Source organism: Triticum urartu, chromosome 3 (genome assembly GCF_003073215.2).
Source record: "Triticum urartu cultivar G1812 chromosome 3, Tu2.1, whole genome shotgun sequence".
NCBI lineage: Eukaryota > Viridiplantae > Streptophyta > Magnoliopsida > Poales > Poaceae > Triticum > Triticum urartu.
This window is the reverse complement of record NC_053024.1, coordinates 534,498,226-534,516,530: the sequence shown is the minus strand read 5'-3', so window position 1 is coordinate 534,516,530 and position 18,305 is coordinate 534,498,226. Positions and strand designations below refer to the sequence as shown.

Sequence of the window (18,305 nt, the reverse complement as noted above, 5' to 3'; positions counted from 1 at the left end):
ATCCAGGTACTAGATACTCAAGATGTCCATAACCGGGGACACGGCTAATCATGATTAGTTTGTTACACTCTGCAGAGGTTTGCGCACTTTTCCCCACAAGACTCGATCGCCTCCGTTTGGTTTCTCGCACTACAGGGTGTTTGACAAGACGGATGATCGAGACATAGTCTTTCAGAAGCGCTAGCACCTTACGATCGGGTAGACCGTACCACCTACATCCCCTACATCTGCTAGTCTACCACTGTAAGAGTTCGCACAACTTAGTCAACTATGCTAGAGCCCATAATATCTTGTGGCTGCACACGGAAGTTTCTAGTATGAATAGTCTTATGATCCCTTTGAGCCTGGGTGGCGGTCCAAAAGAAAACAGGCAAGTCCTGGAATACCCAGGTGCCTCAATCCACCCAGATGTGTGTTTAAGTTGCCACCTTAGATAAACCATTAATTAACAATCTCACATCTGACATGGATTTCACTCACCCAATCCACATCTACTAGCATAGCATGGCATATTAAGCAAATGTAGAAGTAACTCCCAAAGGTTTGAAAATAAACAGGTAACAGGTACTACCTCATCTACTTCCCATCCCACAATTTAATTAGATCCTAATCATGCAATGTGTGAGGATTGATCTAATGCAATAAAACTGGGTAATAGAAAAGGTATGATCAAAGTGTTACTTGCCTTGCTGATGATCCGGGAAACCTAGCGATTCAAAGTAACAAGCAGCGCACTCTGGATACTCTATCGCAAACAAAGAAACGAGCATACAATAAGTACTCATCTAATGCACATGTAAAACTCAAATAAGAGATCTAACCAGAAGGTTCAACTTAAAAACTCCGGTTGGCAAAAGAATCAAATCGAACGAAGCAACGAAAGTCAAACGGCGAAAGAAAACAACTTCGTTCTAGTAATCTGGATCTAGGGCAAATTTTACAGTAGCAAAATCTTGTTTAAGTTGGTTAAACGGATAGAGAGTTTCGAGACGAAACTCTAGACGCTTGAATCACCTGATTCCGATAAACGAGCGAAAAGTTAAACTAAAACGAAAATCGGATCAGGAATCGCGATCAGATAAATCGCGGATTTAATCCGAGAAAAAGGAAAACTGACAAACAGTTAATCGAACGGACGTTCGTTAACAGAAACTAACCGGTGAACACGTTCGCTAAAACGAACGGATCGGTGAACGTTCACTAATTAAATAAACCAGAGAAAAAAATAAACCGAGGCGGTTTTTTTAAAAAAACGAACGGCGAACGGTGGCGGCTATACCTCCGGCGAGGCACTCCGGCGGGCGGGGCGGGGCTCCTGCAGGTTGGCGGGGGTGCGGCGGGGTGCGGCACGGCGACGGGCGGCGGCGCGCGGCTCGGGCGGCGGCGGCACGGGCGGCGGGGCGGCTGCGGCGTCGGGCGGCGGCGCGGCTCGGCGGGTGGCTCGGGGCGGGGTGGGGTGAGGTGAGGGGCGGGGGGGTCCGGTATTTAAGGAGGGGGGGTGTGCTGCCTTGGGGAAGGGGGCACGGCGGGGCGGCTCCGAGCCGGACTCGGGCGGCGGCGGCGGCTCCAGTCTCCTGGAGGGAGACGGCAGGCGGTGGGGTGGGCCGTCGGCTGGGCCTTGACCCAGTCGGCGCGCGGCGTGATTTTTTTTTAATATATTCCGCTCGGAAGAAAAAAAATAAAAAGAAATACTAAACGGACTCCAAAAATTCCGAAATAAATTTTCACGGGCTTCTAAAATCAAGCCTCACAAGGTGAACATTTATTTGGGACCTAAATGCAATTTTGAAAAACGCACATTTTTCCTAGATTCAAATAAAACACCGAAAAACTCCGGAATAAAATCCTATTCGATTTTAATCCTCAATATTTCTTTGTTTTGGGAAAGTCATTTTATTCCCTCTCTCATAGTTTTGTAATAGAAATAATTGATGATAAAATAAATAAAATCAAATGATCCTATTCTCAAAATTTGAGAAAACTCAAATATGAAAATAACGAAATCCCCAACTCTCTCCGTGGGTCATTGAGTTGCATAGAATTTCTAGGATCAACCAGAATGCAAAAGAAATATGATATGCATTGATGATCTAATGTATAACATTCCAAATTGAAAATTTGGGATGTTACACATGTTCCAATCAGGTGGTTGAACAACATGTGCAGAAATTAAGGCTTTCTTAAGTGTTTCAAAGGCTTCTACACAATCATCATCAAAAACAAATGGAACATCCTTTTGTAAAAGATTTGTAAGAGGCCTAGAAATTTCAGAGAAGTCTTTATAAACCTCCTATAGAAACCAGCATGACCGAGGAAACTACGAATACCTTTGATATCTTTAGGACATGGCATTTTCTCGATTGCGTCAACTTTAGCTTTATCCACCTCAATACCTCGTTCAGAAATTTTATGTCCCAAGTCAATACCTTCATTAACCATAAAGTGGCACTTCTCCCAATTCAAGATAAGATTAGTTTGCTCACATCTCTACAAAATCGATCAAGGTTGCTTAAGCAATCATCAAAAGAAGTTCCATAAACGAAAAAGTCATCCATGAAAATGTCAACAATCTTTTCACAAAAATCAAAGAATATAGCAGTCATACATCTTTGAAAAGTAGCAGCTGCATTGCATAAACCAAAAGGCATACGTCTATAAGCATATGTTCCAAAAGGACAAGTAAAGGTGGTTTTCTCTTGATCAGGTTGTGAGACAGGTATTTGAGAAAAACCAGACTATCCATCATGGAAACAAAAAAGTGTGTGCTTTGATAGTCTTTCTAGCATTTGATTAATAAAAGGCATAGGGTAATGATCTTTTCTAGTAGCTTTATTTAATTTTCTAAAATCAAATACCATCCTATAGCCAGTAACAATTCTTTGTGGAATAAGTTCATTCTTGTCATTAGGAACAATGGTAATACCTCCTTTTTTAGGGACACAATGAACCGGACTTACCCATCTACTATCAGCTATGGGATAGATTATACCTGCTTTCAAAAGCTTCAGTATTTTTGTTCTTACCACTTCTTTCATTTTGGGATTTAAACGTCGTTGATGATCAACAACGAGTTTAGCATCAGGTTCCATATTAATTTTGTGCTGACAGAGAGTGGGACTAATGCCCTTTAAATCATAAAGAGTATATCCAATGGCATCTCGGTGCTTCTTTAGAACCTTCAATAATCTTTCTTCTTCATGTTCTAAAAGGTTAGCACTAATAATAACAATATATATCTTTTTCTCATCAAGATAAGCATATTTCAAAGTGTCTGGAAATTGTTTTAATTCAAACACAGGATCACCTTTAGGTGGAGGAGGACCTCCTAGAGTTTCAATAGGCAAAATGTGTTTAAGCAGAGGTCGCTGTTCGAAGAAATTTTTATCCATTTCATTTCTTTCATGCAGATGCATATCATTTTCATGGTATAACAAATATTGTTCTAGTGGATCAGTAGGAGGCACGACAATAGAAGCAAGACCAATTATTGCATCCTTACTAGGCAACTCTTTATTATAATGCTTTCTACTAAACTTGGAGAAATTAAACTCATGAGACTCATCACCAAAACTAACACCGACGGTTTGTTTCTCGCAATATATTTTAGCATTAACGGTGTTCATGAAAGGTCTACCAAAGATAATAGGACAAAAGTCATCCTGAGGGGAACCAAGAACTAGAAAATCAATAGGATATTTTATTGTCCTACATAAGACTTCAGCATCTCTAACAATCCCAATTGGTGTGATGGTGTCTCTATTAGTAAGTTTAATAGTAACATCTATGTCTTCTATTTCAGCGGGTGCAATGTCATTCATAATTTCTTGATATAAGGTAAAGGGAATATCACTCACACTAGAACCTAAGTCACATAAAGCATGATAACAGTGATCTCCTATTTTGAGCGAGACAACAGGCATGCCAACAATGGGCCTATGTTTATCTTTTTCATCGGGTATGGCAATTCTAGCAGCTTCATCACAGAAGTAAATAACATGCCCATCTATATTTTCTACTAGGAGATCTTTAACCATAGCAACACTGGGTTCTACCTTGATTTGTTCAGCAGTCTTGGGTGTTTTAATATAGCTTTTATTGACCACAGTTGAAACTCTAGCATGTTCCTTAATCTTAACAGGTAAAGGTGGGTTTTCAATATAAGTAGTAGGAACAACTGGATCAACATTATAGATAATAGTTCCATCTTTAGCTATGGTCGGTTCTTTAATTTCTTCTTTAATAGGTGGGTGATATTTAAACCACTTCTCCTTAGGGAGATCAACATGAGTAGCAAATGATTCACAAAATGAGGCTACTATCTCAGAGTCAAGTCCATGTTTAGTGCTAAACTTTTGAAAAACTCGGTATTCATAAAAGATTCAACACAATCATACTTAAGCTTAATACCTGACTCCTTACCTTCATCGAGTTCCCAATCTTCAGACTTGTGTTTAATTCTTTCTAAAAGATCCCACCCGAATTCAATAGTCTTCTTCATAAAGTAACCAGTACAAGAAGTATCAAGCATGGATTGATCATCACGAGAAAGCCGAGCATAAAAATTCTGAATCATAATTTCTCTTGAGAGCTCGTGATTGGGGCATGAATATAACATTGACTTAAGCCTCCCCCAAGTTAGAGCGATACTTTCTCCTTCACGAGGCCAAAAACTATATATATAATTCCGATCACGATGAACTAGATGCATAGGATATTTTTTTGGTGAAATTCCAATTCCAAGATCCAATATCATCGCATAGCATATACCATGCCAATGCGTTTCCCTTCAAAGATAAAGGGAAAACCTTCTTCTTATCTTCATCTCCAGGTAAACCTGCAAGCTTAAATAATCCACAAATTTCATCCACATATATCAAGTGCATATCAGGATGTTCGGTTCCATCTCCTGCATAAGGATTAGCTAGCAGTTGTTCTATCATACCTGAAGGAATTTCATAACCAATATTTTCATTAGGTGCAGTCGGTTGAGGGGTAACTAATTGTGGTTCTGGTCGAGGTGAAGATACCCCAAACAAACCCCTCAAACGATTGTTCTCCATAGTAACAAGTGATAATAAATTTCAGCACGTAGTAATGATTTTTCCTTGCCGATTTCAACTTACCAAGAGCACTTCACTCCTCAGAAATAGCGCCAGAAAAGAGCCTTGATGACCCACAAGTATAGGGGATCAATTGTAGTCCTTTCGATAAGTAAGAGTGTCGAACCCAACGAGGAGCGGAAGGAAATGACAAGTGGTTTTCAGCAAGGTATTCTCTGCAAGCACTGAAATTATAAGTATCGAGTAGTTTGATAGTAAGGTAATTTGTAACAAGCAAGTAACGACAATGGTAACAAAAGTGCAGCAAGGTAGCACAATCCTTTTGAGGCAAAGGACATGCCAAAACGGTCTCTTATAATAAGCAAAGCGTTCTTGAGGGTACACGAGAATTTCATCTAGTCACTTTCATCAAGTTGGTTTGATTCGTGTTCGCTACTTTGATAATTTGATATATGGGTGGACCGGTGCTTAGGTGATGTTCTTACTTGAACAAACCTCCTACTTATGATTAACCCCCTTGCAAGCATCCGAAACTATGAGAAAAGTATTAAGATAAAATCTAACCATAACATTAACATTTTGGATCCAAATCAATCCCTTATGAAGTAGCGCATAAACTAGAGTTTAAACTTCTGTTACTCGCGCAACCCATCATCTAATAACTACTACACAATGCATTCCCTTAGGCCCTAATAAGGTGAAGTGTCATGTAGTCGACATTCACATGACACCACTAAGGGAATCACAACATACGTACCATAAAAATATCGAACACATATCATGTTCACATGATTACTTGCAACAAGATTTCTCCTATGACCTCAAGAACAAAAGTAGCTACTCACAAGTGATAATCATGCTCAAGATCAGAGGGGTATTAAATAGCATAATGGATATGAACATATAATCTTCCACCAAATAAACCATATAGTAATCAACTACAAGATGTAATCAACACTATTAGTCACCCACAAGCACCAATCTAAGGTTTCGGTACAAAGATTGAACACAAGAGATGAACTAGAGTTTGAGAGGAGATGGTGTTGTTGAAGATGTTGATGGAGATTGCCCTCCCCAAGATGGGAGAGTTGATGGTGATGACGATGACGATGATTTCCCCCTCCGGGAGGGAAGTTCCCCCGGTGGAATCGCTCCGCTGGAGGGAAAAAGTGCTCCTGCCAAAGTTCCGCCTCGAGACGGCGGCGCCTCATCCCTAAAGTCCTCTCCTGATTTTTTTCTAGGTCAAAATGACTTATATACCAGAAGATGGGCACCGGAGGTGAGCCGAGGAGGGCACAACCCACCAGGACGCGTCTGGGCCCCCTCTGGTAGTTATTTGTTCCAATAATTCTTATTTATTCCATAAAAAATCCCCGTGAAGTTCCAGCTCATTTGGAGTTGTGCATAATAGGTGCCTGACATAGCTTTTTCAGGTCCAGAATTCCAGCTATCGGCATTCTCCCTCTTTGTGTGAACCTTCCATATTATGAGAGAAAATGCATTAGAATTACTCCAAAAAGCATTATTATGCATATAACCATTATAAATAACAGTAGGAAAACATGATGCAAAATGGACGTATCATTCACCGATCCCACTACGGCAATGTCTGCATGGGCACAACATATCTTCAGTCCCGTTGTTGTGAGGAGGAGCGGATTCCATAAACTGATTCACGCCAGCCATGTATGGTGGCGTGAGGACCGCTCCATGAGTAATCCAACCACGATCCATTGCTTGTACAATATGAAAAGTAAATAGAACGCACCTGATATTTGCTACGATGTTTTTCAGTAAACATATCTCACCTGAAATCGCCCTTGTTTGACGCTGCAGCTGTCGCGCGTGACTTCACCCTTCAACTGTGGCGCGTGGCCTCGTTGTACCCTCGCAACCACGTTCACCTCGCCATACCCTCGCAGCCATGTTCACCTCGCCGTGCCAGCCTCTCGACTAGCTTCTGGGGGCGTGGTATGATGGAGGGTCCTAAACCGGCGATCCCAATTCCTTTGTTAGGAGGGAACCGGACGATCCCAATTCCCTTTGTTAGGAGGGAACCGGACGATCCCAATTCCAAGTTCCCGCTATTATGAAAAGAGATTCCGCTAAATGAGTTAGCTGAAAAACAATTACTCATTATTTTTCTGTTTACATTTACAAAAAAAATACCCACCAACATTAACCGTGACACTGAGACTCGTCCCAGAAAATGGACAAGCATAGTGATGGCCCAATACGTTGCCAAAAATCAGTCCGGAACGTCACGAAAGTTGGTTAGGGCCCTGCTCCGGGAGGAAAACACCTCGTGACGGTGGACTGTCACAGAATTGATTTTATGCGTCATTTCCTGTTTTGTCACCGGGGTTTTTGTCACTAAATAGACCAAATTTTGTAGTGGAAGAAGATGAAGTGGACATCGAGGGGGGGTCTTCGTTTTTTGCCGACGAGCTCGCCACCCAGGCCAATGCAAACAAGAAGCGCCAAAGCATTCAAACGAAGGCGTACACAAAGGATGAGGACAAACTCCTTTGTGAATGTTGGAGGGACATTGGACAAGACCCCAAGATCGGCGCCGAGCAAAAGGCATCAACCTTTTGGCTAAGAGTTCATCGCCAATTTCATGAGCGCAAGAAGTTCGCTCCGTACAAGGTGGAGAGCAAGCGTGGGTGGGTGTCCCTTTCAAAGCGCTGGAGGGTCATACAACAAGAGTGCAATAAGTTTTGTGCCACCCTTGAGAGCATCGAAGGCCGTCCCATGAGTGGCCTCGGCATCAAAGACATGGTAAACATTCCTCCATCTTCGTTTTGTTGTTTCATGCTTGCCTGACCGTTATCCATATGAATATGCATTCTTGTCTTCATTTGTAGGCATTCCAAGCTTTGGAAGCATTCAAGGCCCAACATGGGAACAAGCCGTTGACTCTCACCCATTGTTGGATGGTCATAAAGGGCGACGAGAAATTCAAGGAGCAATATGCGGCCCTCCAGAAGAATGGAGGCCTGGAAGCCGTCGAGGAGCATGGTGAGGGAGAGAAGCCGCGACCGCGGGGAAAGACCAACTCCAAGTAAGAGGACAAGCGTGAAGGAAGATGACCCAAAAGGATACAAGGGAGGAGAAGCGCCGGCAAGACAAAGAAGAGCAAATGAAGACCTGCATGGAGATATAAAAGCAAGAAGCTCGAGATGGAGGCGAAGATGCAAGCAAAGAAGCTCGAGATGGAGGCAAAGATGCAAGCAAAGAAGCTCGAGATGGAGGCGAAGATGCAAGCAAAGAAGCTCGAGATGGAGGTGAAGAGGCAAGCGAAGATGCTCGATCGAGGCGACCAAAGCAAAAGAAGTGGCGCTCTCTTCCATATTGAAGGGGATGGAGATCATGAAGGTGGACTTGAGCACCGTATTCCCGAGGAAGAGGCCTTGGTTCAAGAAGATGCAGGCAGATATGCTCAAACTTGATTATTGATCTATCGTGGAGAGCGCCATCTTTTTGTATGTTGACAAGCGTGTCGGCATGACCACGGTCGAGATGGCGTGATTGAGCTCCCACCCATTTTTTGTGTGCTGGCATGTGTGCCGACCGCTGGCAAGCGCGTCAACATAAACTATGTGGTGTTTTTTGGAGGCTTGCATGTATGTCGGACGTTGCATGGCCGCCGACATGAACTCTGGACGATGTTATGGCTGTTGGCATGATCTTTGGCCATGGGTTCTTTTTAAACTGTTTTCTGCACGGGCGAAAATTGGATCAACCGATTGGGTGCACTGGTCCGATACAGACGAACGATGAACGGGCAGCCAGTCCAAACGAACAAAAAGCAAATAAAATAGGCGTTAATTTAAATTTGGATCGGCGCGTTGCTCTTAGATCGAAGGAAAAGGTTTGATGAGCTAGCCTGCCGTGCCTGATCACGGACTGGACTGGACTAGCATGGGCACACGATTTATAAATAGCAAGCAGCTGGCGCAGCAGGGAAATGGCCACGGCACGGCCTGTTCCAGTTTGACCGCACCACGCCCTGGCGCGCTGCGACGCTGCCCGGAGCTGGACGGACCGGTTTCCAGTCGTTTACAGCTCCCTGTCTTCCGCCGGGAGGAGATGAAACAGGCAGGCCTGCGGCTGTGACTGTGGCCGTGGCCGTGAGCCCGGGGGCGGGCGGGCAATCACTGCGTGCTTATCGGCCATTGATTGCAGCAGAGGCAGAGCAGAGCCAGTCAGCCACTCAGTCAGATCGGTCGACTGCATGCTTAGCATTGAAGCGGATCGACGACGGGCGCACGCATTGATACGTGCCGCGACACGACAGCGCCGAGATGGATGCATGGATAGGTAGGAACCGAACCACCTGTCCTAGTAGAGGAGAGGACCCAGGCCCATAAACGCACGCTTTCATTTCATCACCTACGGCCAGCCGTCCTCCTACGCCACCATCATCACCACATGCACGCACGCACGCACGTAAGTAAGTAGCCACATGTGTCCATCCACAACCAAACAAACGGACATAGTATAGTAGATAAATTCGAGCTCACAAGGCGGGCGTCTGACTTTGTTCAGAACGAAGGTTGAACGGCCGTTTTTGTTCACCACCGTTGGAAAAAAGGCGAGGCGTGACGACACGACAGACGGGGTAAGCGTAACGCGAGGGCGAGGGGCGAGGCTACCGTTGGTGACGGCTGACGGGGTAGGGTGGCAGGGCACTGTAGGCTCCCTACCCGAGGCGCTGGCGCCTGGGCCTGGGCCTGGCGGTGGCCTCCTGGTGGGGGAACAGTGGTTCCTAAGGCCTGTTTGTTTCAGTTTTTATCGACGAATTTCGCTGCCGCACAGCAGAATCTAAACCAAAGGGCGAACCCAGTAGAATTCGATTTCAAAAATCCGCTGTCAAAATCTGAACCAAAAGCGGAAGCATCCCAGGACGTGTTTTCCAAAATCTGATTATGCTGCAGGTCAAAATCTGAAAAAGCTGTATCAGCTAGTTTGTCAAATGACCTACATCTTTTTCACATCAGATTTTTCATAGTTGTTTTTCTAAAACAAATTTTTCATAGCTGCTTTTAAAAATCCACAGCTGAATCAGACAGGGCCTAAAACGGCAGCCGCTGCGGCCACGAGCAGTGGCCACTGAGCGGGCGGGCAGCGGAGCAGAGCACGGAGCACCGCACCGCGCCGTGCCACTAAAAGTCTAAGGCCTTCTTTGGTTTGTAGGAATTTCATAGAAATTTCGTGGGATAGGATTTTTATAGGAATTTTTCCTTTAGAGCCTTTTGGTTCATAGGAATAGATTTCTATTCCTACACAGGATTGGTTCCTATCCTTCACATTTTATAGGAAAATAAAAAAGAACCTAGATTCAATGGAAAAATTCCTTTGATGTCAACCAAATGACATCTCCTTTTCTATTCCTACTCATAGGATTTGACATACATGCCATCTCATTTCCTACAAAATTTCTATTCCTACAATAATCCTATTCTATGAACCAAAAAAGGCCTGAAAAGAGCGGCGAAGGACGACGGAAAAGCCCCGCCCAATCCGTCCCCAGGCACGCCCACGCCCCACGCCTCACGCCCGCGTCATAAAATCGTGGGCGACTCGTGTCCCAGTCCCCAGCAGGCTCAGGCTCAGGCTCAGCCACAGCCCACAGCGACGCGGCAGCGGCAGCGGCAGCGGCAGCAGGAACAGCACCCCAACAGCGACCTTGCTTCCGCGCGCGGCAGCCGAGGGAGGGGGGAGGAGGAGATCGAGGGCGGCATGGGGACGGGGGGCTAGAACAAGGAGATGGCTGCAGAGCGACGCCCTCGGGGGCATTAATGGGGCCCTCCCCCTGCTCCGCATCCCGCTGCTCCCACATCCTCCCCGCGGCCGCGCGCGGTTGATTCGCCCGCCTGCTTTTAACCGCGCCCCCTCTTTTCCGGACGGGACGGCTGGGCTGCGGGCGGGCGCCATGGGCATCGATCTCAACGCGGCGGGCGAGCCTGGCAAGGCGGCGGCGGTGTCGGTGTGCCGGGACCTGTGGCACGCCTGCGCGGGGCCCGTCGTGGCGCTGCCGCGCCGGGGCAGCGCCGTCGTCTACCTGCCGCAGGCGCACCTCGCGGGGGCCGGCGGCGGGGGGGACGTCCCGGTGGCCCTGCCGCCGCACGTGGCGTGCCGCGTGGTGGACGTCGAGCTATGCGTGAGTCCTTCGGAGCACGCCGCGCCGCTGCTCGTGTCATTGCTCGTTTTTGGCCTCTTCCTGTGCTGGCTGTGGTGCTGATCTGGTGACTGTCTCTGCTGCAGGCGGATCCGGCGACGGACGAGGTCTATGCGCGACTGGCTATGGTGGCGGAGGGCGAGGTAAGAATAGATGCCGCTCCATCCAGTCACTTTGCTGGATTCATGTGTGTGCCCCCATGATTTTTTCCATGGGATTTTGGGGGTGTGAGGTGAAATGTGTGGCCGCTTCGGTTGGTGTTCAGGTTTCCGCATGCTGCAATGATGCAGTGTAATTAATAACGCCTACATTTTGTTTACTAAGTACATGTGTACATAAACTACTAGGTGTTTTTAGCAATTCCTTAGTACTCCATCATTTAGCTACGGAGTACTTCATTTACTGCATGCATCCTAATCCACGGAAGACCTTTCGTCGTGCAATGTTTCTTGATTTAGCATGCCTGGCCTATTAAGCTAACTAGGGATAGTTGCTGTAAAAGAAAAAGCTAACTAGGAATGCCAGTACTATAATCTATCAACTTAAGTCACCAATGCGAAATGACAAACTTCTGGATTTCTCTTCTATTAGAAAGGAGAGAAATGGAATGTTCTGTTTTTGAAGTTGAACTGTTGATTGTTCCTATGGACATGCCGAATGCATCATAACCGCACAATCTTGATTGGTTCAGGTCTTTGAGAAGAACATGGGAGGTGGTAGGTTTGAAGGCGAAGATGACATGGAGGATGGTGATGGAGAAAGGAAGTCCCGGATGCTGCACATGTTCTGCAAGACACTAACGGCCTCTGACACGAGCACACACGGGGGATTCTCTGTTCCCCGCCGTGCTGCCGAGGACTGTTTCCCTCCACTGGTGAGTGAGTTTGGAAATTCTGTCTGGGCCATTTGGCTCTTGAAATGATTCCTTGTTTTCATGGTTTGTATTGCGCCTCTAACCACTTCAATTATATTGTTTCTTTTTAGGATTACCAGCAGGTCAGGCCTTCCCAAGAGCTTGTTGCAAAGGATTTGCATGGAGCGAAGTGGAGGTTCCGCCATATCTATAGAGGTGAGATCAGTGCTGAATGTAGTGCTTGACCAGGAGCATGCAGTGCTCTTTTTTGCATTATGTATTATTTTTATGTTGCTGGTAAACGTTACACTTGATGCTTCAATTGGAAGATTATGTATGATATTTCCATCTAATCATTTATTCGGAGGCAAAGAAAGCCCACTGAAGAAAGCTCTCTGTAACTGCTTTTTAGTCGTCAAACACACATACCTAATATAATTTTGGAGAACTCTTTTAGTGAGCATTGTTAAATATATGGAAGATGTAGCCTCAACTCTAAATTTCCACTTTCAGCTCACAGGTAGTTCTTTTTTGTAAGCTGGGCGTTGTTATTGTTCTCTTTTTTCTGTTTAGCCCTTTGATGGACTGGCATAAGTTCCCTTGGTAACCTTTCCCAGCACCACATCTTATGCTTCATAAGCAGGTTTATTTACACAGCCCAAAATTTACTAATATGAGTTAGATTATGCATTTGCAACTTACATTATTATTTTTTGTTTATTGCACTATTAATTAACACAGCGCCTTACATTTTTTTTTTCAAAATAATGGTCAGACTGCTCTCCGCGGTCCTATCATTCATTCTGATTTTGAAGCAAATATATCAGTATCTTGTTGTTCTAGCAATGTACATGTGCGATGTTATGAAAATGCTCCTTTGCTTCCAGGTCAACCACGTAGGCATCTTTTAACGACTGGATGGAGTTCGTTTGTCAATAAAAAGAAACTTGTCTCTGGGGATGCAGTCTTATTTCTCCGGTAAGCAAATGAACAATGATGAACTTTAAATCTTTCTGTCCTTATTTCTCTTATTCATAAAGTGTTTTCCCTTTTATAGTGGTGATGATGGTGAACTACGACTTGGTGTAAGGAGAGCCATTCAGCTTAAAAATGAGGCCCTTCTGAAATCTTTCAATAGCAACAGCTCAAAGATACACACACTGTCTGCTGTGGCTAATTCCTTGAAACATAGAAGTGTTTTTCACATCTGTTACAATCCAAGGTTTGTTAATTAAGCATATAATTTTCATTCTTAAGTAGTATTATAAGGTTGCCCTAAAATTGGACATATAATTCTGGATGATACATTATTGGTGCTATTAATTAACACAGCGCCTTCCCATACATTAAGTAGTATAGTGGTGATGATGGTGAACAAGGAGGTTATTGGTGCTCGCTAAAAATAGCAGTATGATACAACCCTGTTTGTATTTGTAGGTTTCTAGTTTGAGCACATACTCCCTCCGTCCGGAAAAGCTTTTTCGGATGGAGGGAGTATATAAGTCATATTGTTCATCAAGAAAATACATTATAATATTTAACTACAAAAGGACAGTAAAACCTGTTCACTGAAACCATAGAAAAGCTATTCCTTTTAGGTTGGGCGAGCATAAAACATGTACATACTTTGAATCTGAATTTATTAAACTCTCTACAGGGCTGCTGCATCCGAATTTATTGTTCCGTACTGGAAGTTCCTGAAGAGCCTGAATCGTCCATTTTGTATTGGAATGAGGTTTAAGATTCAGTACGGGAGTGAAGATGTTAATGAGAGGTCTGTCCCTTTCAACTCAACTAAAATTTAGTTTTGTACAATATGTAACTGAGTTTTACTTCCTGTTTTGTAGGCGATCTGGAATAATTACAGGTATTAATGAAGTAGACCCCATTAGGTGGACTGGTTCAAAATGGAAAAGCCTGCAGGTAGGCATTTTAGTCGATTGCATTAAGCATTTAGGTCTTAGCAATTCAGAACGCCATTATCTTCGTCCTGCCTTGCAGTATTTTGGATAATTGTATTTTTTTCTGGGCCCTTTATATTGCCTGACCATGAACCTGACTTAAAATGCTCTAATGAGGCTTGAAGGACTTTAAAGTGCTCACAATGTGTTATAAGACACATCCTCACATTCAGGTTTACTCACCCTTAAATTTATGCACAGAGACTTGTCAATCCACCTTATGGCCTTACCAAAAAATAGTGTTTACACATAGCCTAAAATGCAATTTTTTAGATACTAGATAATTGCAATATTCTATTATGTTAGCCTGTAATTTACCTGCCCATATTAATGTGATTGTGTAAATAAATGTTTATAAAACTAGAGGATACCCCGCACGTTGCTGCAGGAATTGGTTGATAACATGAGAACCAAAATTTAAAATACATGACTTATTATATTTGATTATGTATAGTTGTAACAATATTTATTAAATGTAAGTAAAATAATTAGATGGAAAAAAAATTCCCATGCATGGTTGAATGTTATGGTGGGTCTTTTCCCATGCATGATTGCATGTTGAGGTGGGCATTATCCCATTCATTATTGTATGATGAGGTGGCATGCTTGCATGTTGAGATAAATAGTTAGTGGGGATGACTCTCTTAGGTATATAGGATATAGGATTCTGCCCGTGATTTACCTACCTAAAAAAAACTTATTTGGTACTCCTTCGTTCCAGAATAATTGTCATGGTTTTAGTTCAAATTAGTATTGTTTTGACCAAAGTAGGCTTATAGCCATAATAATGAAGTTTTTGGGGTCATTTTCCATTGCTTTCTCAAGTTCCAAGCTAATACTAGTATTGTTTAACTAAGCTTGGATTTTCATAGCTAATGACCGATCTTATTGTTTATAATAATCTATCAACGATGTGAAAAACTCTATACCATGATTTTTGGAGGTGAGCTCCGTATCATCGTATATTTTACGCATGAATTTCAACTCGATCCAATCGGCCTTATTTTGGAATGAATCTTCATTGATACCAAGAGCAATAGCGCGATCAATTAGATTATCATATATCAATTTATTAATGACAATTATTGGCTTACCAAAGGAAACATAATTTTATTTGGTAAGTCAATATAAGGTGGGACAATTAAGGCGGTTTTCAAGGAAAAAGGAATAGTTCTTTTTTTAAGCAAGTGGTAGAGATTAAGTCGCACATTTTATTATTTAGATTTTATCCTTTGGGTAGGGGTACTTTTTAAAACATAGCATGGTGATGAAAATGTCTTTTTAGAAAATGAATTGATAATTGGAAGTTATGTCCTAATTTGCTCTAGCTGTAGAATAACTGAAGCTGCATTAAGAGTTGTACTGTACTCCCTCCGTCCCATAATATAAGAGCGTTTTTTGACACTAGTGTACTGTCAAAAACACTCCTATATTGTGGGATGGAGGGAGTATCTTTTATACCAAGCATTAATTAATAGCTGACTGGTTCACTGATTATCTGTGAACTGAAATGATACCCTCTTGTTCAGGTAAGATGGGAGGATGGCACAGACTGTAATAGCCAAAATAGACTATCTCCATGGGATATCGAGATAGTTGGTGGCTCGGTCTCTATTGCTCAGTCTCTGTCAGCATCCAGTTCTAAACGAACTAAACTGTGCCCTCAGGGAAATGTGGACGTCCCAACTCTGTGTAAGTTCCCACTTCCCACGGCACAGTGCTGACGTTTTGTAGGTAACCACGTATGCTTGGTATTCTACGACTCTTAACCATATGTTAACTGACTTGGCCATAAAATGTTGTAGATGGAAATGGTCGTCCGGACTCCGTGGGAGCTGATAAGCTCCCCAGGGTCTTGCAAGGTCAAGAATTGATGGGTTCTGGAACTCATCGTGTTACATGTCCTCCTCAGCCAGGTGGCGCCACAGAATTCAGGCGTTCTGATGGTACGGGGTTCCTTGCTGATACACGAAGCTGCATGCTGAGTGGTCCAGCAAGCAGGCTTCCACCTCAAAGCCCCTATTTCGCCTACCAACCTGTAGGCTTCGGTGAATCCGTTGGGTTCCCGGAGGTCTTGCAAGGTCAAGAAGTTTGTCAGACGGTTCCTTTGTTCCAAGGAATGGTGTCTGATACATGTTCCGCCAAAGGGGGATATGGGCTGTACAACTACATGTGCACCTCGTCCGCCATGAACCGAGGGTTTTCATCTGCAGCTCAAGGATATCCTCTCTCCCTGTCTACTCCGCCGCCAGCAGAAGTGGCTTCGCCCTCATCCACAGTTGCTGCACCACAGCTCTGGCTGGCCAGCAAGAACAACGAAGAAGCTGCGATTGGCAGCCAGCCTAACCCACTTGGAACTCGAAAGGCTTCTGGTGATGGTGCTGCTAAGCTTGGGTCTGATGGAAGGAAGGTTGCCAGAACCAGTTGCATGCTTTTCGGGTTTTCCTTGACTGAGAAGATGTTGCCAACGGAAGAAGACTGTGCCAAGGAAGGGAACCATGAAGTCGACTGTCAGAATCCGCGGATGCTAGACTTGTTTGGATACAACCGCGCCACTCCCGGCGCTCTTCATGCCCTCTGCGCCGCTCCACTGGGAATATGATGCCACTCCAGTTCCAGTATGATCCAAGTACTTCGTAGTGCTCTTTCTAAGAAACTTTAATAATTAGTCTTTGCGCATTCAGGGACCTTCGGTGAATATGCATGTGAGCATGCAGCTGCCACTCCTTGCATTTTCCCTCGGTCGTTCGGTCCCAGCCGTATTCCTGATGCACACTACTTGTCGTTCTAGTCCATCCAATCCTCCAGCCTTATATGTATTTTAGACGACTTTATGTGTGTCGCTTCTGTATCTGTATCGAACCTTGATTTGCTATCTCCTTGGACATGGATGTACCACCGCTAGTACTTAATTTATGCTATGTGTCTAATGGACCCTATTTCGTGTTTTTGCATTATCTTTGTCCAATACGGCAACGTTTACAGTAGTGTTAGACGGAGAGATTTTGAATATTTTAAAGCTCAGTCGATTGACCAAACCATCAATTTTGCCAAGTCTCTGTCATATGAGAATTTCCTAGCTCTCTATTAAAATTGAGATCCCTAAAAAAAACTTAGCTCCGAGAACAAACACTATGTGCGTCCAAATTTTCACAAACCAGATGTAGTTGTGGGAGGTTTGCGGAGCCTGGACGTTCGCCTGGCCAACCAAAAGCCATCACGCGTTGTGCTATTTGGCAAAGGACTGTGCTAACGACCAGTCGGTCTTTAGCGACAGATCCGCGCTCCCCGCTTCGTTCCCCTCCGCTTCTTTCCCCTCCCTTCTCCCATTTTCTTTTTTCTGGTGTGGTAAAAAAACATGTACAAATTGGGAGTCAAACCCATTACCTATGGTTCAACATAGGTGTTCGCAACCAACTGAACTAGCTTAAATTCTGGGCAATAATTAGGTTAGGTAATATTTATACTCCACGATGACGCGACCATGAGAAAGATAAACCATTTTCTTTCTTTTCTTTTTTAACCTTTTTTTCTTCCCTTTTGTACTGTCTTTTGTTTTATTTTTCTAGATAGTCAGCTGCTTTGTTAGTATATACAACATAGTGGTAACTTTTTTCTAAAGTACATTCTGGTATTTAACCTAAAAAAACGTTGTTGACATACCTTGGGAACTTATGTGTAATAATATGATAATTTTTGCACGAGACCTGGTAATTATGTGCAACACAGACCTGATAACTCGAGCACAACCACCGAGGTAAAAATTTAACCTCAGGAAAAAAAGTTGTTGTAACACACTTCCATAACTTTCTTCGTAAAGAGCATGGTAATTTATAACCTCTGAACTTGATAACTCACACACAAAAATCACGATAACTTTTGACCTAGAGAAAAAAATAGTTGTTATAACGCACCCCGATAACTTTTTCGTAAAAAACATGGTAATTTATACGGCACGACCCAGATAACTCGTGGACAAAGACCAGGTAACTTTCGACCCGGAGAAATAAAGTTTATGAAAACTTTCCTTGATAATTTGTGTGTAAATAGGATGGTAATATACGCATCGTAGACCTGATAAAAAGTTGATATCATTCTTGATTTTCTCTATTCGAAAATTTAAAATGTTTTGTAGTTCAAACCGACGGTCCGATTGAAAAATATTTTTAAAAAATCAATCGTGGCGAGACCTTCTAAAGTATACCTATGTTGATGTGTTTCAACATCTTTTTTGGGATCAAACGTTA

General features: G+C 43.6%; 1 protein-coding gene across 1 annotated transcript; it reads left to right on the top strand.

Moving 5' to 3' along the window:
• Positions 1 to 10,644: 10,644 nt before the first annotated feature.
• On the top strand, positions 10,645 to 16,997 carry LOC125544826 (auxin response factor 3-like). The gene is made up of 10 exons (XM_048708591.1): positions 10,645 to 11,226; positions 11,331 to 11,387; positions 11,936 to 12,118; positions 12,229 to 12,313; positions 12,985 to 13,075; positions 13,155 to 13,319; positions 13,755 to 13,871; positions 13,945 to 14,020; positions 15,588 to 15,750; positions 15,864 to 16,997. Exons 1-10 carry the CDS (start codon positions 10,999 to 11,001, stop codon positions 16,658 to 16,660), a joined length of 1,962 nt encoding a protein of 653 aa, XP_048564548.1. The 5' UTR covers positions 10,645 to 10,998; the 3' UTR covers positions 16,661 to 16,997.
• The last annotated feature ends 1,308 nt before the right edge of the window (positions 16,998 to 18,305 follow it).